Genomic DNA, 22,637 nt, shown 5'->3' with positions numbered 1-22,637 from the left:
TAAATGTTTTTGAGAGAAAATTGTTAGCCCCCTCATCCCATTGGGATCCCCCTATTTATACAAAGGAAAAAGAGTCCAATATTCCTGAATGTGACTTAGTTACATTGAATTTTTGTGCAATTGTGCCTAAATTTCTTTTAAAAATTTTATTATAATTTTAAACTCTAATTTGGTGATTTTTATATGATTTTTATGGTTTGATTTTGATTTAGTAAAGACATATTAGTCAAAAGAAACGAAGGTAGAGCTATTAAATAAATCTTTACTTTCAGATTAGCAATTACAGATGGCTAATGCTGCATTGTCATTTGTGGTTGTGGAATGAATAAGCGGTATGTTGTTTGGGCGACTGATTGAGGCAAAAAAATTAACCATATTAAAAGGGATTAGTAACTTTTTCTTTCTCCTTTACCATTTGTGGTATGTATATGCATTTTTCACATATGCTCAAGTGAAGTTCCCATTAGGATTTCCCTTAATTATAATAAACATATTAGTTTTTTTAAAGGAATTTCTATATTTATTAAATGAGATATGTGTGTGTGTGTGTGTGTGTGTGTGTCAAGGGCCATGTAGCTAAATTAGCACATCCCCATACACAAAGTGTCTGGAGTTTAAGGGAGAAAATGTTCAAATTGCGAGAGTTAGGGAAAAAAAGGTTCAAGTTGCAGGTTAACAGTATATTGTAATTATTAAAAAAAAAAAAAAAGATATAAAGATATATATTGTTTTCCTTGAGCTAAAGCAATTGCAATGGAAGTGTGGAATGGATGGTTTTTTTTTTAGTCCTTGAGTATTTTGGATTGTTTCAAATGAGTAATGGCTCCTCTTAGGCTCCTAAAATTTTTGATTTTGATTTTGTTATCTAAACTTGATTCTTCTTTACCTAATAAAGTTTGGAATTTTCTATAAGTACATTTTTTTCGAGAAAATGAATAGAAATCTCCCTTCATGTTCATGCTCATGTTAATGTTCATATTTGTATCTTTTGCAATACTCAATAAGTTGTTTACTCATTTTGTGAATTATCAATTGTAGTTTAAAAAAAAAAAGTATAAACACAATACTATTCAATTAAACTAACGTAAAAAAATTAAATCTATTAGATTAAAAAAATGGACATGAAAATGAAAATTTCACAAAAAATTTCTTAAATAGAATTAAAATGATTTTTACTCAATATTGTTTATCAAGCAATCATGTACTAACTAACAACATTCCAATCATTACGTGCATAACCGGGTGATGAAATGGTTGTTCAGTTTATTTAAGAAATGTGATCTAGCAAAAAGAAATTAAAAAAAATACAATAACTTTCATGCGTAGTCATGAATTATACCTTTATGTATATTGTGGGGGATAAGAATGTTCGAACAAACGTTTGGGCTTTGGGCCTAATTGGTTAATACAAGTCTGTTTGATCAGAGTCCATAGGCCCACAGGTCATTCCGTACTATAGTGGTCCGAGAAGTTGTCCGAGGAGGAGTATGTCCTCGGACAGGCCCAGCAATGGCCCTAGGACTTGCTAAACGGGTTAGAGACAGAATTCCGGAAGAACTGGTGGGTAAAAGTGTGATCTAAGCACCATTTAGAAGCAGGAATGTGTGAGAAATATCTGAGGAAAAAGCTGTTACCACCACATTAAAGGCCCTACATCTACCTCCCTGGCCGCATTAATGGAGAAATGACCTCTGAACAGTAGAATTTAGCCTTCCTGCTATTATTTTAAAACTTCAAGAAGGTGGTGGATGGGACAAGTATCTGAGAGGAAGATTTGTGTGCCACGTGGATGAAACAGAGAAGAGGAAGTATATAAGAAGACGATAGAGGAAAGAAGAGGGGGACGGGTTTTCTTGGTGAAAAAAGCTAAACCTTGTAATCTTTAGCACAGAAAGAGAAATATTATATAAGTTGTCCTCGGCTTACGTTCGAGGAGGTGACTTTGTCATATATATATATATTTATCACTTGCATAGATTGTGGCAATTTAGCCTGTTAACCAACTTCCAACGTCCCAGACCTAGGTTTCAAACCCATACTCTACAAATTTCATTGTATAAGACTCATTGGGCCTGAGCCCATCACTTGTTTTTGGGTCAGGGTACAATTTGTGCACTTACATACGATCTAGCAAATAGAAATTAAAAAAATACAATAACTTTCATGTGTAGTCATGAATTATACCTTTATGTATATCTTATGCATTTTATGAGTTTTATTTTATATAAATTTATTTCATAAAATTACCAAAATTTATCATAAAACCCTTCATTGTATTTTTTAAAATCACTACATAAAAATGAAAGAAGTTTTTTTCCCAAAAAAATGTTCTTCAGTCATAATATTTACCAAAAAATATCATACCAAAAAAAATCGTGCAACGCACAAGCCAATAACCAGTCTATATATATAATTAAAACCAAAATTGAGAGAAAATCCAATTAGATTCTAAATTAGATTCCAATTGTTGTCTAATTTTGCGCCACGTGTCCAATTTAAAGTTTTTTTTTTTAAAAAAAACATTGATTCCAATACCGATGGACTCACCATTCTAAATACATAGCAATATACTAACCTTTTTTTTTTTTAATGAGATAGTGGCTCCTAAAAAAAGGCCATATATGAGACTGTGATTTCATGAACAACATGTAATTTTAAGTAGAGTGATGGTATGTTGCTATACATATGTGTGTGTGAGTGTGTGTGTGTGTGTGTGTATAGATATAGTCAAAACTGAGAGAAAATTTAATTAAATTCTAAATTGGAGTCTAATTTTGCGCCACATATCTCATTTAATTCTTAAAATTGTGTGTCAAGTAAATTATTAGGTGTAAAATTCAAAGAGTCTAAATTCAATTAGATTCTAAATTGAATTTTAATTGGAGTTCAATTTTGCGTCATGTGTTTCATCTAATTTTTTTAATTTTGGTAGCAAGTGAATTATTTAGTACAAAAACCAAAAAGTCTAAATCTAATTAAATTATAAATCATATATATATATATATATATATATATATATAATAGGGTAAAAAAAATAATCAACTGAAGTCCAAGTTGATTATTTTTTATCCAAGTAGGGTAAAAAAATATATCCTCTAAAGAGATCAAGGACCACCCACTTTGATCACTTTTGTGTGCCATTGTCTTTTGACCGGCCCACTTTTGGAAAACTTATTGTGGGAGACAGCCAAATAAACATAAGGGTAAAAGGGGAAATTCATCCGAGACAAGGCGGCTCAGGCTCTATGCATTAAGTGAAATTTTAAGTGAAATTTTGGGAAGCTAAAATGAAAACAGAAGTAAGACATGAATTGCCAACCTAGACGGGTGAGGTGTCAAAGTTTTGAGTCATTAAATTAAATAAAGGATTGAAATTTATGCTATTGCACACAGTACAATATTCTAGGTATTGCACGGGAAGATATTACACGGGATCTTAATCCAGCTTAAGATAATGTGTATCAGAATAGTCGAAGACAGTCACAGGCTGCACTAGCTATGGCCAGCCTACCTCATCCCATCAAATTGTCCCATCAGGAGGCTATCTCATTAGCCAAAAGTAGCCTTGTAGAGCAATAATGCTCCCTACCATGTCACACGTGGTGTTAAAGATATAAATACCTCTCTCTCTCTCTCTCTCAGGTGGTAGACCATAACTCTCAATTTCCTCTCTTCATTTTTTCTTTCCAAAATTAGCTGCTACCTTGAGTTTTGGATTGCTCATTGCCGCCTAGCGTGGCATTATGCCCTTCTTGGCTGGACCTAGCTATGTTGGGCTTCAGTAGAGCTTCTTCCCCATAGAGCCATGTCCCTTGAATTCCCAGGCCCAGCCCCCAGTTGCCTGGGCCAGAGAGCATTGGCCCAGTTGCTTGGGCCAGAAAGCATTGGTGATTGGTTCATCAATAAAGAAATTTATTGTAATGAGTTAATTAATGGACCGACTACACTAACAGACACATTATTTCTTTTTTCTTTTTTTACTGTGACCCATTATTTCTACTAGTGCATATTATTGTAGGAAAAGAGAACAAAAACTACCTTGGTGGGCTTTGATATCCTGAATTTTTTTTTTTAATTTCTTTTTTTAATTGGACTACAATGTTTCTTGGTGGCATTTGACCCTTGGAAACCATTTCCAACTCCTCCATTTCAAAACTTATGTATGTCAAAGTGATTAGTAAAATAAAAAAGGAGGAAAAATGAAGGCCAAACTACACTTTTTGGTCCTCCAATAAAGGGGTATTTTCAATTTTGTTTCTCAGTCTTGTAATAGATAAAATTCTCTCAGCTACCTGTAGCTTTCTATTGTAGAAGATGTTAGGCAGTTAGTTGTTAGAGTCGTTTGGAAGAATTTGATTGATCTGTTGCAATTACATCAATTTTGTTAGTATATGTTTCTGTAATTAACCCTACTCCTCTGGTGTATAAGGAGTTCTCTGTACAGAATAATAATTAATGAGAATTCAGCATTACATTCTCTCTCTCTCTCTCTCTCTCTCTCTCTCTCTCTCTCTCAACCTCCTGCTCTATTCTTCATCCTATCACCTTCTTTCTTGTTTAGTGTTAGAAACTGTCAGGTCTCTGATGCATTTTCTTCAAAACCAGCATAAATTTCGACTTCACCAATGAATCACAATGTAGTCATCATCATCTTTGAAAATTTGGAAATTACTAATATGTGAACCAAGCTTCAGTAACTTGTCATCACATTCAAAACCTACGCTGTCCCGGACATCCAGTTTTTACCTAATAAATTTATACCTTGTCAAAGTCAAGGAATATTTATTTTCATGTTACAGATAACAGCCTTTTTTTTATCACATCAGTTACAAGAGATATATTGTATTTTATGCTCATTTAAATGTAGAAGTAGGGTGAAGATTGGACTTTACTTATGACATAGGAAGTATGGACACTTCATTTAGGATGCCATACCCATGTTGTATCCGTGTCGTGCCTATGTCATACCAACTGTTTCATATTATAATTTTTCAAAAATTGTTCATGTCACCATGTCGTACCCGTGTCCATGTCTGTACTTCCTAGCTTATGAAAATAATTGTAATAACACCTGATGCAATTTTTTTTGTAAATTGTATAGAACAAGCTCAAAACTTTAACTGCAAAGAGAAAAAAACTATCTACGAAGAATATTATTTTTAAACAAAATAATAATTCAGATGTATGGTTTTACATGATTCTGCAAGAGGTTAAGAACAGAGGAACATGCAAAATCATTAAGAAGCTCTATATCACATTGAACAATGCTTGCATAGATCCATCATGGGCTATAATACATGGTGAAAATCCCTTCAGTGAACATTCTAGGAATGATTGTGTGGATTCAAGGCACAATCAAACTTGAGAGTGAAACCACAATTCTTGCATCTTCCAACTAGAAATTAGTGCCTAAATTGTGCAGCTGTACCACTGTGCCCTACTAATTCTGATTAAGAATTTTTGACATTTAATAAAATGTGTATTGTGAATGGCATAAAATAAAATCAAAAAATTTTTAAAAGAAATTTAACTGAAAAATCATGGTCCAAATAATATGGAATTGTTTGAACTGATCAAGTAAATGTACAAATATTTTAAACTGGGAGGGAGCATTAACATGCAAAATTAACATTATATATACGTGAGATTTTCTTTTTGCAAAGTATTTACTTGATATTGTTTGTTTGCTAAGTATGTACGGGATATTTTAACTTAATCATTGGTTACAAGAGGTACAATATTAACAAAAAGGGAAAGGATAAATGCAACAAGAAAACTTTTTTTAGAGAAGTGTTGTTGTGGAATCATAGTCCAATAAAAACTTACCACCTATGATTTGTTGTGAAAATGTTATGAACATAGCTTTTCTCTTTTTTTTATTGGTAAGTATGAACCTATTGAGTTTAGCCATGACCTCACCCTCCATTCCATTATAATTGGAGGAGAAAGTACCAAGTGAGCTATAGCTCATAGGTCATAAGTGACCTCTTCTCCACTGTATTTTTTTTTTATAAGAAAGTTAAAGCCATGTATATTGTTTTTACAGGATATGCAAGCATAACAGTGCAGTGGCAGCAATGGAAGGTGATAAATTTTCTAAGAGACAAGCAGCTGTGGTGAATCCTAACCACACTTTCTTATCACTGAAAAGGTTCCAATTTTCTACTATATATGTTCTTATATTTAATAACTCAACTGTTTGTAGATTACACACTGAATTTGGAGTTGGATTACTGCTCACACACAAGAGCTTAAACTGTGAATTTTAATAATTGGTAGACTGATTGGAGATAGGAACTTGGGATTGCCAGTTTGATACCATGACGTGTTCTGATGTTATGATAAAGTAGAGTCAATTTACTCATTTAACAATTAGTTAAAGTTGATGGGGGATAGAATAGAAATAGAATCTGAATTTGGATCACTGTTTAGATATCATTCTAAATTATCACTTGTTGCAAAAGTTTAGACTCAGAAATTTAATATTATATCAACAATTAGTGTAACTAATTGGAGATAGCAACTTAGTATAACCTGTATCATACAATGACATGTGCTGATATCCTGATTAATAACGGTGGTGGACTTAATCAACTATTACCATACTAGAGAACTTGGATCACTTATAATGATATTGTGGTAATCTATCATTTATTGCAAAAGCTTAAATTGTTAATTTCAATAATCTTTTAACTTTTAGTAGACTGATACTTTTGTAGTTATTCTATTTCTGAACATGCATAGAGGGAAACTACAGACTAGCATTTGTCAAAAGGCATACCTGTCTAATAAATTTCAACACAATTCTTCAAACTTGACCCTTAGAGTGGTGTCAATGTGTTTTGGGCCATTTGCAGCGGTGGTAATGAAAGGTAAACTGGAAAAAAAAAAAAGTACATTCTCAGTAAATATGAAAAAGAGAGATCCAATTATGGAAAGAAGTAATATAATTAGCCACATACCTAATATTGGTCTGAGTCAGAGATGACAGCTCCATTTTCACTTTCTCGCACTCTCTGTGAGACATAGAGCATGCTTGTCTATCGAGGACAGGTTGAAACTGCCTTGAGATGCAAAGCTTTCCTTCAAAGATATAGATGAAGTAATCCTTGTTGGTGGTTCAACTTGCATCCCAGCTGTTCAGGAACTGGTGAGGAAGATGACTGGAAAAATCCCATTGTGATAGTAAATCCTAACGAAGTTGTTGCTCTTGGAGCTGCAGTTCAGGTTCTTCCTTTTCTCCTATTGAAACCATGACCTCACCCTCCATTCCATTATTATTGGCAGAGGAAGTACCTATTCAACTACAGCTCATTGGTAATAAGCGACCTCTTCTCCACAGTATTTTTATTTATAAGAAAGTTAAAGCCATGTATATTTTTTGTACAGGACATACAAGTATAACTATTTGCTCATGAATAATGCTTACTTTTTAATAGGAACCTTGTTCATAGCTGCAGATACAGAGATTCATTCTAACGTCTACAAAATAAGGACATCAAAGAAAAGACTTACATCTGTACCCAGTTCCATCTAGAACGAAGTCATCACAATATCAGAACAGAGGATCCTAGGGAACAGAATGATCATTTTTGGGCACAAAACTCCAATGTATGAGGAATTGCTTTCATCAACTGCTACAGATATCAACCCAACAATGCTGAAATTGTGGCTCTGTCATCATTACTGATTCAAGTGTTTGCAGTAAATACTTGAGCCACAATCCTATAATTGAGCCTTTAATTAAGAGATATAGAAAGAGAAGCACCCAAAGATGTGAATCCAACAATGCAAGTAAAGAAGGAGGCATACCTTGGCATCGAATTCGATCAAGATTTTCTTGTCTACTTTGATGGTGGACACAACTTGGGGTTGGAACAATCATTGACAAAAGTGTGGGCCATTGAAAGCCCTGAATCTTCTTCTCCATTGTTGGAAGACCTGGGACCTATCTCTTCCAATTCCCTTATTAGAGCCCTCGAGTTTCCAAAAAAAAAAAAACACAGAAAACTTGTTTGATTCAATTTCTTTGGTTTTCCAAACTGAGAGTGAATAAATAAATAAAAAGAAGGTACCTGCACTTGAGCGTTGCAGTTGGAATTCGGGTTGGACGAGAGCTCCGTTTCCAGAGATGGAATCGGATTCGAAGCCATCCGAAGTGGGACAGGTAGTGTTTTTGGGGACGTCTGGCATAGGGTGGTGGTCGATGGTTTCTTCTTGGCCAATGTCTAGAATCTCCTCCATTTTTGAAAGCCCATTGATCCATATCAGTGCCACAGCTAGAAGTGGGTAAAAGAGGGACTGAGGAAGACCCACAGCTATGCGTAGCACTTGGACTCGGCAACTGAATTACATCAGATTTTTGGGAACAACAGATGCACTCTACACGGACCCCCCACCTTCTTGGATGGTTTTTAACCCAATCCTCCATTTCACATGTTACCTCAACGTAATTTTGTTCAGATGGGTTTGACTTATTCAATCGATTCTGCAATTCGTTATTAGATAAAGAAAATATCCACAGATGGTTGGAGAACTCATATGTAAGAGTTGAACTAAGGAACTCTTTTTTACAGCCATTGATGGAAAGGTAAACAGTACAAGATGACATCCATGAATATTTCAGCGGTCCAAAAGCAAAACAGACATCAAAAATATTTGGAAATGTGCGACCAACCCAAAATGATATGACATTTCCATCACTCTCATGGTTTAAGTTCAACCACTTTGGAATCTCAGTTCCTGGTAGTTTAATTATAAAATAATCATCTTCAGGTTTAGAGCCCATGTCAAGCCACAACGAGTGATGAATACGAACCACATCCAATATTTCGGTTGAAGATGTTTGTGGATCCATTGATATCCTGCTTCTTGTTCCCTTGCAACCTTTATTTGGAAAAATCCCTAAAAATTCTCCAATCTGCATTCAATTAGCAAATTCAACAAATTGAGTTAGGGAAGAAATTAACAAAAATTGTTTCTTTAGAACTTAACATAAAAAACAGAGAAACCTGATTCAATAATCTGCTTGAGGATTGTGGATTCAACGAGCAGCTATTGCTTACATCCACAACTTGTACAGATTGTGGAAGCCTTGGAATTTCCCGAAGCTGCTTGCAATCTCCTATATCAAGTGACTGTAATGTAGTAAATCTGCTAAGGCTTTCGGGGATGCTAACAATATTAGTTACAGATAGATCTAGATTATTCAATACGGGGAAGTACTCGGGTTTCATCAAAAAATCTAATACAATTATATTTTTATTGCCCTTGAAATTCAAGAAACCCAACCTCAAAAACCCATAACTAGAAAAGCCATCCAAATAATCGCATGTCTGTCTCAATTTGGCAGTGGGAATATATAGTCCAATAAGAAGTTGCAATTTATAGATGTCATCTGGAAGATACCTAAGGTTTTTGCAATCCTGTAAGTCTAAGGTAGAAAGCCGAGTGAGATGCTTGATTGATGAAGGCAACTCTCGTATACCACTCCCACCTAAATTTAATTCCCTTAAACATTTCATTTCTGGATCAATATTAGGAAACTTCTCAAGCCTCAAGCAGTCTCTAAGACAAAACTCCTCAAGTGATTTTAACCTGAGGTTGTTTGGAAGAAATTGAAGTTTTCGGCAACCTTGGAGTTTCCATATGCGAAGCTTATCAAGAAATCCAATAGACTCATTAACCTTAACTAAATTTTGACAATAGGAAAGATCCATTTTTTCTAAGTTTGGGGCACACAGCTCAGGTAATTCTGTAATGAACTCACACCTGTTGAAATCGATATATTTTAAATATTTTAGTTGGATTCCCTGTAGTACAAAGAAACAAAATTAATTTTTGACCAACATTCATATAAATTTTAAAGAAATTATAATTTATAAATACTAATACTCGTACCAATTTGAATGTTGTCTCCAATCTAGTAAGACTTCTTGGCATCTCAAGTGCAACAAGTTGTTGAGGATAATAATTGGATGGCAAAGAAAATGGAAATTCAGGCCATTGAAGCAAAGTTAACCCGTTAGGGAGATATGTGAGTTCTTCACAAATGCGTACGTTACGAACCATAAGAAATTTGAGATATTTCATCTTTTCAAAAGCTTTAGCCTCTATTGGCATCGTTATCAGCTGAGGTGAGTAGCACTTAATGCCCCGAATTTTACTTGATCCCTAGTTGAACAAAGCACTAGTTACACTAAATAATAGAACTATACAAATTTTTAAAAATTAAACAAACTTATACAAATTAAATTAAATTTTCTTCCACATTAAAAAGAAAAAAATGATCAATGGAAAAAAAAAAAAAAAAAAAAAGATACAAAAGAGCTTATACCATATTTGCAGTCAGTATTTCATAAGCATCCTCAAAACACCATATCCTACTACGTTTTCCAAGCTTTTCTGATTCTTGTTGAACAATTTCTCTCCCCATTTGTTGAAGCAAGTCATGCATCCACAAATTTCCAGATTGACCAACAGTTATGAGACACTTATCAATAAGTTTTCCAATTCCATAACCCGGATATAATTTGCAAGCTTCTAATATACTCTCTACATAACTCCTATTGAATCCCTTAAAGAAACATGCAATATCTAGAAAAATTTCCTTTTCAGTCTTTCCAAGTCCGTCATAACTTATTTTGAGCTTTTCTTGAATTTTTTCATGAGGGATGTTTTTATACTTTTCTAATGCACTTTTCCATTCACATACACTTTTTCCACACAAATCAGAACCTATTATTTTAAGAGCTAATGGAAGGCCATTGGCATAATGTATGATTTGCTCTGCAACTTCTGAATAATCTTTCTCAGGTTCAATTTTTTGGAAGGCATACAGGTTGAAGAGTTCATGAGATTCAGATTGATTCAACTCCTCAAGCTCATAATTTTGATGATCTTTTCCAAAAGTGGTTAGCACCTGTTTGTCTCTTGTTGTTATAATGACTCTACTTCCTAAAGCAAACCAATTACATTCTCCAAGCAAATTTACCATCATTTCTGACTCATCCACATTGTCAAGAATTAAAAGAAGTCTTGTACGACAAAGCCTTTCCTTTATCATAATAATTCCTTTGGGTACACTGTCTACCTTTACATATGTGCCCTGTGAGATGTTAGAAAGAAGCATCTCTTGTAGTTTGATTATGCCATCATTTGTTCCAAACTTTTCTCTGACATCCTCTAGAAAGCAACTCAATTCAAAACAATTAGCGATTCTGTTATAAATAGCCTTTGCAATTGTAGTCTTACCTACTCCTCCAAGACCATGAATCCCTACCATGCGAACATCATTTGACTTCATATCTAGAAGCAATTCTATAGCATCCACACGAGAATCTATTCCAACTGGGTGTTTAGTAACAAATAACTGAGTGCGATTCAATTTATTATCTAATATCTCTTTAATAATTCTCTGGATAAATTGAGTTTCAGATTCAGTATAGCTGTCACACACAAAGCATAAGAAACATATAATAAGTTAGACAATTTGAAATTATACATTGATGGGTTGTTCATGTACGAAGAGTTCAAAAGTTATTGTGGGTTGGAATAGTAAGTTCATCTAATTAGTAGTGCCTAGGGGCAAGCGTCTTGTATTGGATTTGTAACTTCTCTTCATATAGTGAAGTGTCTTATTTGGGTTGCGTTGCCCTTGAAATCTTTTTTTTTTTTATTCAATTAGAGATGTTCTCTATCAATTTTTTTCACTTCCTCACCATAACATTGTGTTATTTGTCTATTACTTTTATTGCGTGCTTTATGATTTGTGAATTTAGTTTTTTAGATACAAGATAGAAATTCTACTGAAGTATAATCTAAGTATATATGTGTGGGAAGCTCTCTCTTAGAGACTTAAACTTCAGCCCTTGCTCCCACACCTCACAAGCACTTATACTTGTGGAGTGACCACTGCACCAAGAATGCGGGGTGGTTGATTTGTGATTTATTGATTTGTGACTTGATGGTTTCCTTGATTAAATCATTAAAATTGGATTGGTATAATTGGGAATTAATTCAAAAATGTGTTGCATTTTAACTTTGGTAATTGATTCATCTCTAAGACTACTTTACAATTGGATTTCATGAGTGAGTAGTTTTTTTTTTTTTTTTTTGGTGAGCTACAAGAGACTCTCAATTAAAAGAGCTAATTAGTGAGAATGCAATGAAGATTCTTTGAATGTCATTATTGAATAGATTATCAAATAAAAGAATTAATTTATGGTTTTATTGAGCATACAATAAAGTTGACTATTCTTAACTTAACATTACATCTGTAGGTGCACAATTATACCCGGACCCAAAAACAAGTAATGGGCTCAGGCCCAATGAGCCTTATACAATGAAATTTGTAGAGTATGAGTTTGAAACCTAGGTTTGGGATGTTGGAAGTTGATTAACAGGCTAAAGTGCCACAATCTATGCAAATGATAAGTAAATATGACAAAGAAAACTCCTCGGACGTAAACTGAGGACGAGTTATATATTACTTCTCTTTCTATGCCAAAGATTACAGTTCTTAGTTCTTTTTTAGCTAACCCGTCGGTCTCCCTTTCTTTCCTCTCTCGTCTTCTTATATACTTCTTCTTCTTCCCTGTTTCATCCACGTGTCATATAAATCTTCCCCTTAGATATTTGTCCCATCCACCACCTTCTTGAAGCCTTCAAATAATAGCAGGAAGGCTGAATTCTACTGTTCAGAGGTCATTTCCCCATTAATGCGGCCAGGGAGGTAGATGCAGGGCCTTTAATGTGGTGGTAGTAGCTTTTTCCTCTAATATTTCTCACTCGTTCTTGCTTCTAAAGAGTGCTTGAATCACACTTTTACCCACCAGTTCTTCTAGAATTCTGCCTCCAATCCGTTTAGCAAGTCTCAAGGCCATTGCTAGGCCTGTCCGAGGATATACTCCTCCTCGGACAGCTCCTCGGACCACTATATTGCGGACTGACCTGTGGGCCTATGGACCCTGACCACACAAACTTGTATTAACCAATCAGGCCCAAAGCCCAAACATTTGTTCGAACATTTTTACCCCCCACGATAGCCCCTCAAAACTTTATTTTTCCCTCCCATCCGAGGAGAGAAATAGAGTTTTGAACCAAACAGCGCACCCTCCACATGCTTTGCAAACCGCCGCACGTGTAGGGGACTTTTCATTAGCTTAAACCGTCTCTGACGCTTCGAAACCCGGAATGCGCGCATTTATGACCGCAAGTTACATCCTGTTCCCCACGTTCAACGGTGGGATACGCATCCGATGGCCCAGATTGGCTCTAAAAAATTAAGCGGGAGAATTTTAATTTCGAGGCCGCCTCTCGCATGTCAAAACGCATAGGAACCCGTACCTTCATTCATTCTTTCAGAAATCAATCACATCTAGTGTCAATCATTACCTTTTCTCTCTAGACGCTCGTGAAGAATCGCCTAACCAACTCCCGTAAGTTTTCACTTTTCTTTACTCATTCCTTCTCGGCTTCTGTCTTCGGCCACCATTTAAACCCCTTTCCTTCTCTAAACTTTCATTTTCGCTCCCACCAAATGGGTAGATTTAAGTGTTTAGTAGATACCGACGCCAGTATGGAGGGTTTTAGGGCCAAATACCAAATTCATAATGACGTAGGCTTAAGATATTGCCCAGTAGAAGCCGTAGGTAACGCTAGGAGAGAGGGAGAAGTCATCATTCCCATAATTGCCTTCATAGAAGGTGGGATGACCCTCCCCATGAAAAACGTGACCAGTGAATACCTTTGCAACCATAGGTTATGCCCAGATCAATGCACACCAAACGTGTTTAGAGTTTTAGTTTGTGTCGATGCTCTGGACGAGGAAATGGGTCTGAACCTCACATGGCACGACGTTGCCTATATGTACGAGTGCCATAAATTCAAAAATGTAGGATATTACATTAAATCTAGGTCTAGCATCGTTAGGCTAATTTCCTGTCTTCCCAAGTCCAACAAAGGCGTGAAAGACGACTACCTCATCGCCTCAGAAAACTGGTCATCGCCTCAGGAAACTGATCTGACGGCCTCACTGCCCAATCGAATAGGGAGAGCCAGTGTGACTCCTTAGGAGTTAGATTTCCTAACCCATGATTCAAACCCATTGCCTTTACCGCTTTTAATTTTATTGCACATTATTGCTTTTTGCCTCGATGTTTATCACTAGTCTGACCATGCTCGTCTTCTCGGATGTTTCTTCTCACAGATAAACAACACGTACGCCCACGTCTCAGCCTCTGCAACGTTGCTGACTTGAATCGTGTCCTTCGCTCCGAATTCTTCGTCAGCGAAGACCTACAAGTGAGAGCTGCCCACCTGATACTAGGATACGACCCTATATCAGTAGACTTCCAAGAAATTGACAACGCGATCATTGCGGGAGACAAACGACGTAGGAGGATAGACATGGCACGACCCAACTTCCTTTCCGACCGCGAACTCCCAGACAATCCCTCCTTCATCCTATATTCTCGCCTAATCGCTGCGATTTCTCTTTCGACACATTCCCAGACAACCGCCGTCCGAGAAGAGCCAGGGTCCTCGCAACAATTGTTGGACGAGGAGATAGACCAATTTCGACTCGAGGGAGCCGAGAGATCCCAAGAGGAGCAGCTCGTCATCCTTTCGAACGAAGAGCACGCGCCCACTGAAACTTCGGGCATACAAGGCCTGGTGATTACACAGCCTGATCCCAGTTCCGAAGAAGAAGAAGATATGGACGCTTTACGGAAACTGATGAATAAGAAGGGTGCGAGAGTCTCTCAAAAGGGAATGGGTGGGTCGCAGGTCCCTCCGTCCTTGCCACCACCCCCTCCTCCCTCCGATCCTAAGCCTCCCGTTCCAGAGCCTAAGAAGAAGAGGAAGAGTAAAGTCGAGGAGGCAGATGCGGAGAGGCAGAAGAAGCTGAAACAACAACAACAACAACAACAACAAAAACCTAGCAAAGGCAAAGGACGTGCCCCTTCAGTGGAAAGCGGGGAGAACAGGGACCTTGTCGAGGTACGCCGTGCACCGGCTAACTAGTCTCCCGAACTGAAACTGGACGGGGCACTAATCTCCTGCCAGTCTAGTATTAGGGCGTTCTAACAAGGCCACGCTCTTCACCTGGCCAACGCCTTGGAACGTCCCCTTCTTCTGCCTAAGGACATGGATGCCCTGGACAAGATGAACCAACCACATCTATTCCTTTCGTTAAAAGGGGACTTGGCCCTGGTGAGTATCTAAGTCTGATCATCACCTTATTCTTTCATTAAACCTTAACGAAAGAAACATTCTTATGTACTTGAGACTCACGTTACTAATAACGCATTCATTTTGATATTTCACCACAGGCCATCCAGGAAGTCTTTGCTGCCGAGAAGTGGGTGGAAGATTCTTGGAAGAAAACTGGACTTGAACTGGAGCTTAGGCAGGAGACCGAGAAGTCCTTAGGCCAAGCTCTTGCACAGAACGAGAAGCTAACCACACAGTTGGCAAAGCTAAAGAGGGAAAAGGACGGTGCCGAGGCCAGCCTGAAGACAATGAGGACCCAGGTGGAGGGGCAACGCAAGCTTCTTCGTCAGAAGGACGAAGACTTATCCAAATCTCAACAAGAGAACTCCAACTTGAGGAAGGAGCTTGCAAAAATGAGAGATGAGACTCGTACCTTCAAGGACTCCATGGAGGCCGCAAAGAAGGTCGCTTACAAGGAAGGGGTGAAGGCGACAGAAAACCAACTAACCGAGGAGTTCGCCGAGCTATGCCGGGAATAATGTCAACAAGTGTGGGGGGAAGCTTTGAATGTGGTAGGGATTCCCTCAACCTCCAAGTTAAGGAAGCCCGAAAACATCTGGCTCCCCCAAGACATCTAGGTGATACAAGAACTTCCTCTTATCGCACCTGCCCTTGAGACAGCATCTTCCACACTCCCTCCCATGATTCCAGAGCCCATTCCAACTCCTACAGAACCTAAGGGTTCCAACAAAGAGAAGGAACAGGGTCATGGTGTCGAGAAGACTACGAGCCAAAGCGCCGAGCCCAATGTCCCTCCACCTGTGGCAACAGGTAAGGGAAAACAAGCCCAGACCTCATTTGAAATAGAGCTGAAACGCACAGAGGCTGCCAGCACTTCCGAGCAGAACCCCCCTTCTAAGGCTTAGGGTTTAAGCTAGTTAGGACTTCTTTTTTTGTTATGTAACAGATTTTTAAATTTTTGCTTTGAATGTATATTAACAAATATTAATGAGAAACTGTCTGGTTGGATTTTCATTTGACTTCCAATTTTTAGTATAAAAATACTCATCAGCACAAAAATGAATGAATGGAACAACTAACTCCACTTCCAATATTTCAATTTGTTATAACTTTAAATTGAAGTACACATACTTAGCTTATACTTTGCAAATCATGCCTCAAGAGCATAACATATGTGACACAGCAATACACAATCAAAAACTTAACTTAGAATTCAATTTGGGGCATAAAGTAATCCAAGTGTTTCATCAACACCTCAACACTAATGTGATATGGTTTTTGCCAATGTTCCCAAAGTAGAGGGTTCAAGGACCTGACATAACCAAACTTCCTTTCAACAACAAGTAGGATGTTAATTTTCACAAGGCATGTGGTCCGAAAACCATACATGTCCAAGTTTTTATTTAATACTTAGAAACAGTAACTTGAAATATTAATTTCCCAAAGTAGAAGGTCTAAGGACCCGTCATAACTAAGGTTCTGTTTAACAAACAATAGGACATCAATTTCCACAATGCATGTGGTCCGAGGACCATGCATGACCGAATTTTTGTTTGATACTTAGAAATAGTAACTTGAAATGTTAATTTTCCCAAAGTAAAAAGTCTGAGGACCCGACATAACTAAGATTCTGTTTAACACCCAATTAGACATCAATTTCCACAAGGCATGTGATCCAAGGACCATACATGACCAAGTTTCTGTTTGATACTTAGAAATAGTAACTTGAAATGTTAATTTTTCCAAAGTAGAAGGTCTGAGGACCCGACATAACTAAGGTTCTGTTTAACACCCAATAAGACATCAATTTCCACAAGGCATGTGATCCGAGGACCATGCATGACCAAGTTTCTGTTTGATACTTAAAAATAGTAACTTGAAATATTAATTTTCCCAAAGTAGAAGGTCTGAGGACCCGACATAACTAAGGTTCTGTTTAACACCCAATAAGACATCAATTTCCACAAGGCATGTGATCCGAGGGCCATGCATGACCAAGTTTCTGTTTGATACTTAGAAATAACGAGAGATAAACCCAAGTACATATTGATAATTTGAACAACGAACGACAAAAGTACTTTTTATTAATAATAATACATTTGTAGGTTGTTTACATTCCAGGGACGTTGTACAATTTTTTCATCTAGGTCAGCTAATCGATATGATCATATGCCTGCTACAGAGATGATCCGATAGGGTCCTTCCCAATTTGGTGCTAGATTTCCCCATGCTGGGTTTTTGGCGGTACCCACGACTTTCCTCAACACCAAATCCCTAGGCGCTAGTGGCCTTAGCTTCACATAAGCATCATATCCTCGTTTAAGCTTCTACTGATAATAAGTCATTTGGACCATAGTGGCCTCTCGCCGCTCCTCAACCAGATCCAGGCTTTTTTCAAGAAGGCCATCATTATTTTTCAGGCTAAAAGAACTCGTCCTTAGCGTGGGGAAACCAGATTCTAAAGGTATCACCACCTCGGCCCCATAGGTCATGGAGAAGGGTGTTTCTCCAGTGGATCTCAGTGGCGTAGTCCAATACGTCCACAAAATGTGTGGCAATTCCTCTACCCATCTACCCTTCGCATCATCTAGCCTCTTCTTAAGTCCACTGACTATGACTTTGTTAACGGCCTCGGCCTACCCATTTCCCTGAGAATAAGCTGTGGTGGAGTATCTATTTGTGATGCCCATGTCACTACAATATTTCCTAAAAGCTTTACTATCAAATTGGACGCCATTATCTAAAATAAGTGTGTAAGGTACCCCAAATCTAGTGATAATATTCTTCCAGATAAACTTCTTGGAGTCGATATCCCTAATATTTGATAAGGGCTCAGCTTCAACCCATTTGGTGAAGTAATCAGTTCCCACAAGCAGCCACCTTTTGTTTCCCACAGCCCTCGGAAAGGGCCCAACTATATCCAATCCCCATTGAGCGAATGACCAAGGGCTAGACAAAGGATTAAGGACTCCCCTAGGCTGATGAATATTGGGAGCGAACCTTTGGCATTGGTCACACTTTCTTGCGTAGTTTTGAGCTTCCCTCTGCATATTGGGCCACCAATATCCCTGAGTCAGAGCCCTATGGGCCAAGGATCTTCCCCCAGTATGGCTTCCACAAATTCCCTCATGTAACTCTTCCAAAAGTGCCTCCGTTGCTTCAGGATGTACACATAGCAGGTATGGTCCGGAAAAGGAGCGTTTATACAATTTCTAATCCTCGGACAACCAGAAATGAGGCGCCTTTTGACGAATCTTATCTACTTCAGACCTTTCCTCAAGAAGAATATCGCTTTTTAGAAAAGAGACCACAGGGTCAATCCAGCTAGGTCCAGGCCTTATCAGGTGGATACGGACGGCACTTGCAGTAGTTAGAGTTAGTTCTAGCAAGTCTTCGACGAGGATAATCCTGGGCAAACACTAAGCCGAGGATGTCGCCAAAATAGCCAACGAGTCCATATGTGTGTTTCCACTTCTAGAAACGTGCGAAAGGATGAAAGAATCGAACTCGGATTGTAAACACTTGACCTGGGTCAGGTACTCTTGCATTCTTGGATCCCTAGCCTCCATGGTCCCCGCCACTTGGCCCATGACTAATTGAGAATCCAAGAACATATGAATTGCCTTTCCCCCCATTCTACGTACCATACTCATACCAACCAAGACCCCTTCGTACTCGGCCTCGTTATTAGTGGCCGAGAACGCTAATCTCAATGATTTTTCAAAAACAATTCCCTCAGGGGATACCAAAACAAGTCCAACATCAGACCCCCTCTAGTTGGCTGCCCCATCAACATACACTTTCCAAATCGGAGGTCCTTTGCCCATGATCATGACAACTTATTTTTCATCCATGTGTGATTCCTTCGCAGTTTTTTCTAACAATGGTTTGGGAAATTCTGCCACCAAATCCGCGAAAACCTGGCCCTTCATCGAGGTGCGTGGCATGTACTTGATATAAAAAACTCCCAAATTAGTTCCCCACTTAGCTACCCTTCCCGAGTAATCAGCACTTCGTAACACTGACTTGAGAGGCAGTTGGGTCAACACCACAATGTTGTGGGACTAGAAATAGTGAGGAAGCTTCCGTGTGGCATGGACTACAGCCAGAATTGCCTTCTCTAAAGGCAAATAACGCACCTCAGCTTCATTCAAGGATTTGCTAACATAATAAACCGGTCTTTGTACCCCGCCGTCATCCCTTATAAGAACCAGGCTGACTGCATGGATGGCTACGGCTAGGTATGCAAACAGGATTTCATCGACCTCCGACCGAGACATAATGGGCGGTCGGGAAAGATATTCCCTAAATTTCTGGAAAGTTAAAGCACACTCCTTGGACCATTAGAATCCTTTCCATTTATTTAATAGTTGGAAAAAATGTCTACACCCATCAGCTGACCGAGAGATGAATCTGTTGAGAGCGGCAGTCATCCCGGTCAATTTCTGATTTCCTTTGGATTCTAAGGTGGTTGCAAGCCCTGAATGGCTCTGACCTGTGCCAGATTCACCTCTATTCCTCTATGAGTCACCATGTAGCCCAAAAACTTTCCGGAACCCACCCCAAAAGAACACTTTAAGGCGCAGCTTGTACTTCCTAAGTATTTGAAAGGTGTCATCCAGATCTTTCACATACATAGGTACTGCCTTACTTTTCACTACCATATCATCCACATATACCTCAATGGTCTTTTCAAGTTGTGATTCAAACATTCTGGTCATCATCCTTTGGTAAGTAGCCCCGGCATTTTTCAACCCGAACGGCATTACTTTATAATGATAGTTCCCTATTGGAGTAATGAAAGCAGTCTTCTCCTGATCACCCAACGTCAATGGTATTTCGTGATAGGCCTGAAAAATATCTAAAAAGCTCATCCGAGGATGCCCGACCGTAGCATCCACAAACTGATCAATGCGTGGCATCGGGAACGAGTCCTTTGGGCAGGCTTTGTTTTTGATAAGCTACAATAAACTCTCAATTAAAAGAGCTAATTAGTGAGCATGCAATGAAGATTCTTTGAATGTCATTATTGAATAGATTATCAAATAAAAGAATTAATTTATGGTTTTACTGAGCATACAATAAAGTTGATTATTCTTAACTTAGCATTACATCTGTAGGTGCACAATTGTACCCGGACCTAAAAATAAGTAATGGGCTCAGACCCAATGAGCCTTATACAATGAAATTTGTAGAGTATGGGTTTGAAACCTAGGTTTGGGATGTTGGAAGTTGATTAACAGGCTAAAGGGCCACAATCTATGCAAATGATAAGTAAATATGACAAAGAAACCTCCTCGGACGTAAGCCGAGGACGAGTTGTATATTACTTCTCTTTCTATGTCAAAGATTACAGTTCTTAGTTCTTCTTTAGCTAACCCGTCGGTCTCCCTTTCTTTCCTCTCTCGTCTTCTTATATACTTCTTCTTCTTCCCTGTTTTATCCACGTGTCATATAAATCTTTCTCCTAGATACTTGTCCCATCCACCACCTTCTTGAAGTCTTTAAATAATAGCAGGAAGGCTGAATTCTACTGTTCAGAGGTCATTTCCCCATTAATGTAGCCAGGGAGGTAGATGCAGGGCCTTTAATGTGGTGGTAGCAGCTTTTTCCTCTGATATTTCTCACACGTTCTTACTTCTAAAGGGTGCTTGAATCACACTTTTACCCACCAGTTCTTCTAGAATTCTGCCTCCAATCCATTTAGCAAGTCCCAGGGCCATTGCTGGGCTTATCCGAGGATATACTCCTCCTCGGACAGCTCCTTGGACCACTATATTGCGGACTAACCTGTGGGCCTATGAACCCTGACCATACAAACTTGTATTAACCAATCAGGTCCAAAACCCAAACGTTTGTTCGAACATTTTTACCCCCCACAACATCTTCAAGAGATCAATGATTTTTTAGAATCAATGATATTTGTTTGTTGAGAGAAAAATTACTTACAAGATTTTACATATCATGAAAAACTATTATTATAAACAAAAGTTTATCATTATGGGCGTAATGTAGTTTTAACACTTAAACTTTAAATTTTTTTTTTTAAATTCAATAATTGTACAAATAGATGGCAGGGACTGAAAATTCAATAGTATACCAACTTGTTTTTAGAGTGGTTTGTGATCGTACTTACTTATCTAAGATTTATTGTAACTACTAAATGAGGGCTTTTGGTCATAAATATTATAGTGAAGATTAAGCTCACAACAAAATGAAAAAAAAAAAATTAGCTAACACTCTTTGATATGTATATTGAAAGAGAAATTGCTATTAAATTTTAAACAAAATTAATTTTAGATTTTTCTTTTAGAGTGAAAAAGAAGATCGAATGCCATTTTATCATTTTGATAAATCATACATAATTGAGTTGAAATATATTAAAAACAGTTTTTTTTTTTTTTGTTCTTATATTTTTCTGATTGAAGTTTATATTTTATTAATACTGAATAAATACTAGTATATTTTTTACATATAAATGTAGTTTTGAGCTTTTGCATATTTCTTATGTGAATTTTTTTATCATTCATGATTGGGGTTTGCCAAAGATGAAATCCTAATTCCCTCATAACCTTTTTCTAATCCATGATTGGGCCTACTGAAGATGATTTAAAGTTTGTAACTCATAAAAGTACACAAGAATTAGTAGTTAGAATTGGTAAAATTATATGGCGTTAATTTTTTTTTTTTTTTTTTTAACTCCTACCATCGACTTTTATAACTTAACTACCTTAGTAGTAGAAGATTCTATGAAAAGTAGTTTTTTTTTTTTTTTGGTGATTCCTATAACAAAACTATTAAACTCTATAACTTATAGAAGAGCAGTGAATAGTTACATACCCTGCCTTGTAATGCAACCCAGACAAGTCAGTTGCTTTAGTCAAAGCTGTCCTCCACCTTTGAACCTTCTCCATGCTATCCTTTAAATTTTCCTCATGTTGAGCTAACGCTACTCCAAACTTTCCCTTTTGTTTACGTATTTCTGATGGATCTACTTTGTAAAATATAGGTAGAACAAACTGTCCGTTATTCCTACATTCAAGAATCCTTACTAGCTCATCTAAGCACCAACTAGAAGATGCATAATTTTCAGAGAATACAACAATTGAAATCATTGACAATTCCATAGCTTTGAGAAGTTTCATTGAAATTTCTTCTCCTCTCTGAAGGTCATTATCGATAAAAGTGTTAAAACCCTTATCACATAAAGCTTGATATAAATGACCTGTAAAATTATAGCGGGTATCTTCACCTCTAAAACTTAAGAAAACATCGTAGATGAATTGGGGAGTGAAAGAAGAAAAGACTCCATCGTTGATTTGGAGAGCCATTGGAATCTATGATCAAAAAGTTGAGAAAATGTAGATAGAAGAAAGATACAATGAAATGTGAAACAAAAT

General features: G+C 37.5%; 1 protein-coding gene across 1 annotated transcript; it reads right to left on the bottom strand.

The window, feature by feature from the left end:
- Window positions 1-4,341: 4,341 nt before the first annotated feature.
- LOC142640584 (TMV resistance protein N-like) lies at window positions 4,342-22,637 on the bottom strand. The gene is made up of 10 exons (XM_075814750.1): window positions 22,078-22,637; window positions 10,337-11,447; window positions 9,901-10,173; window positions 9,012-9,812; window positions 8,076-8,920; window positions 7,813-7,977; window positions 7,516-7,725; window positions 6,963-7,304; window positions 6,782-6,877; window positions 4,342-4,746 (listed from the first exon to the last, which is right to left on the bottom strand). The coding sequence occupies exons 1-6, from the start codon at window positions 22,566-22,568 to the stop codon at window positions 7,845-7,847; spliced, it is 3,654 nt and encodes a 1,217-aa protein (XP_075670865.1). The 5' UTR covers window positions 22,569-22,637; the 3' UTR covers window positions 4,342-4,746; window positions 6,782-6,877; window positions 6,963-7,304; window positions 7,516-7,725; window positions 7,813-7,844.

Source organism: Castanea sativa, chromosome 6 (assembly GCF_040712315.1).
Source record: "Castanea sativa cultivar Marrone di Chiusa Pesio chromosome 6, ASM4071231v1".
Taxonomy (NCBI): domain Eukaryota; kingdom Viridiplantae; phylum Streptophyta; class Magnoliopsida; order Fagales; family Fagaceae; genus Castanea; species Castanea sativa.
The sequence above is the reverse complement of the archived record's forward strand: the minus strand, read 5'-3'. Positions and strand labels throughout refer to the sequence as shown.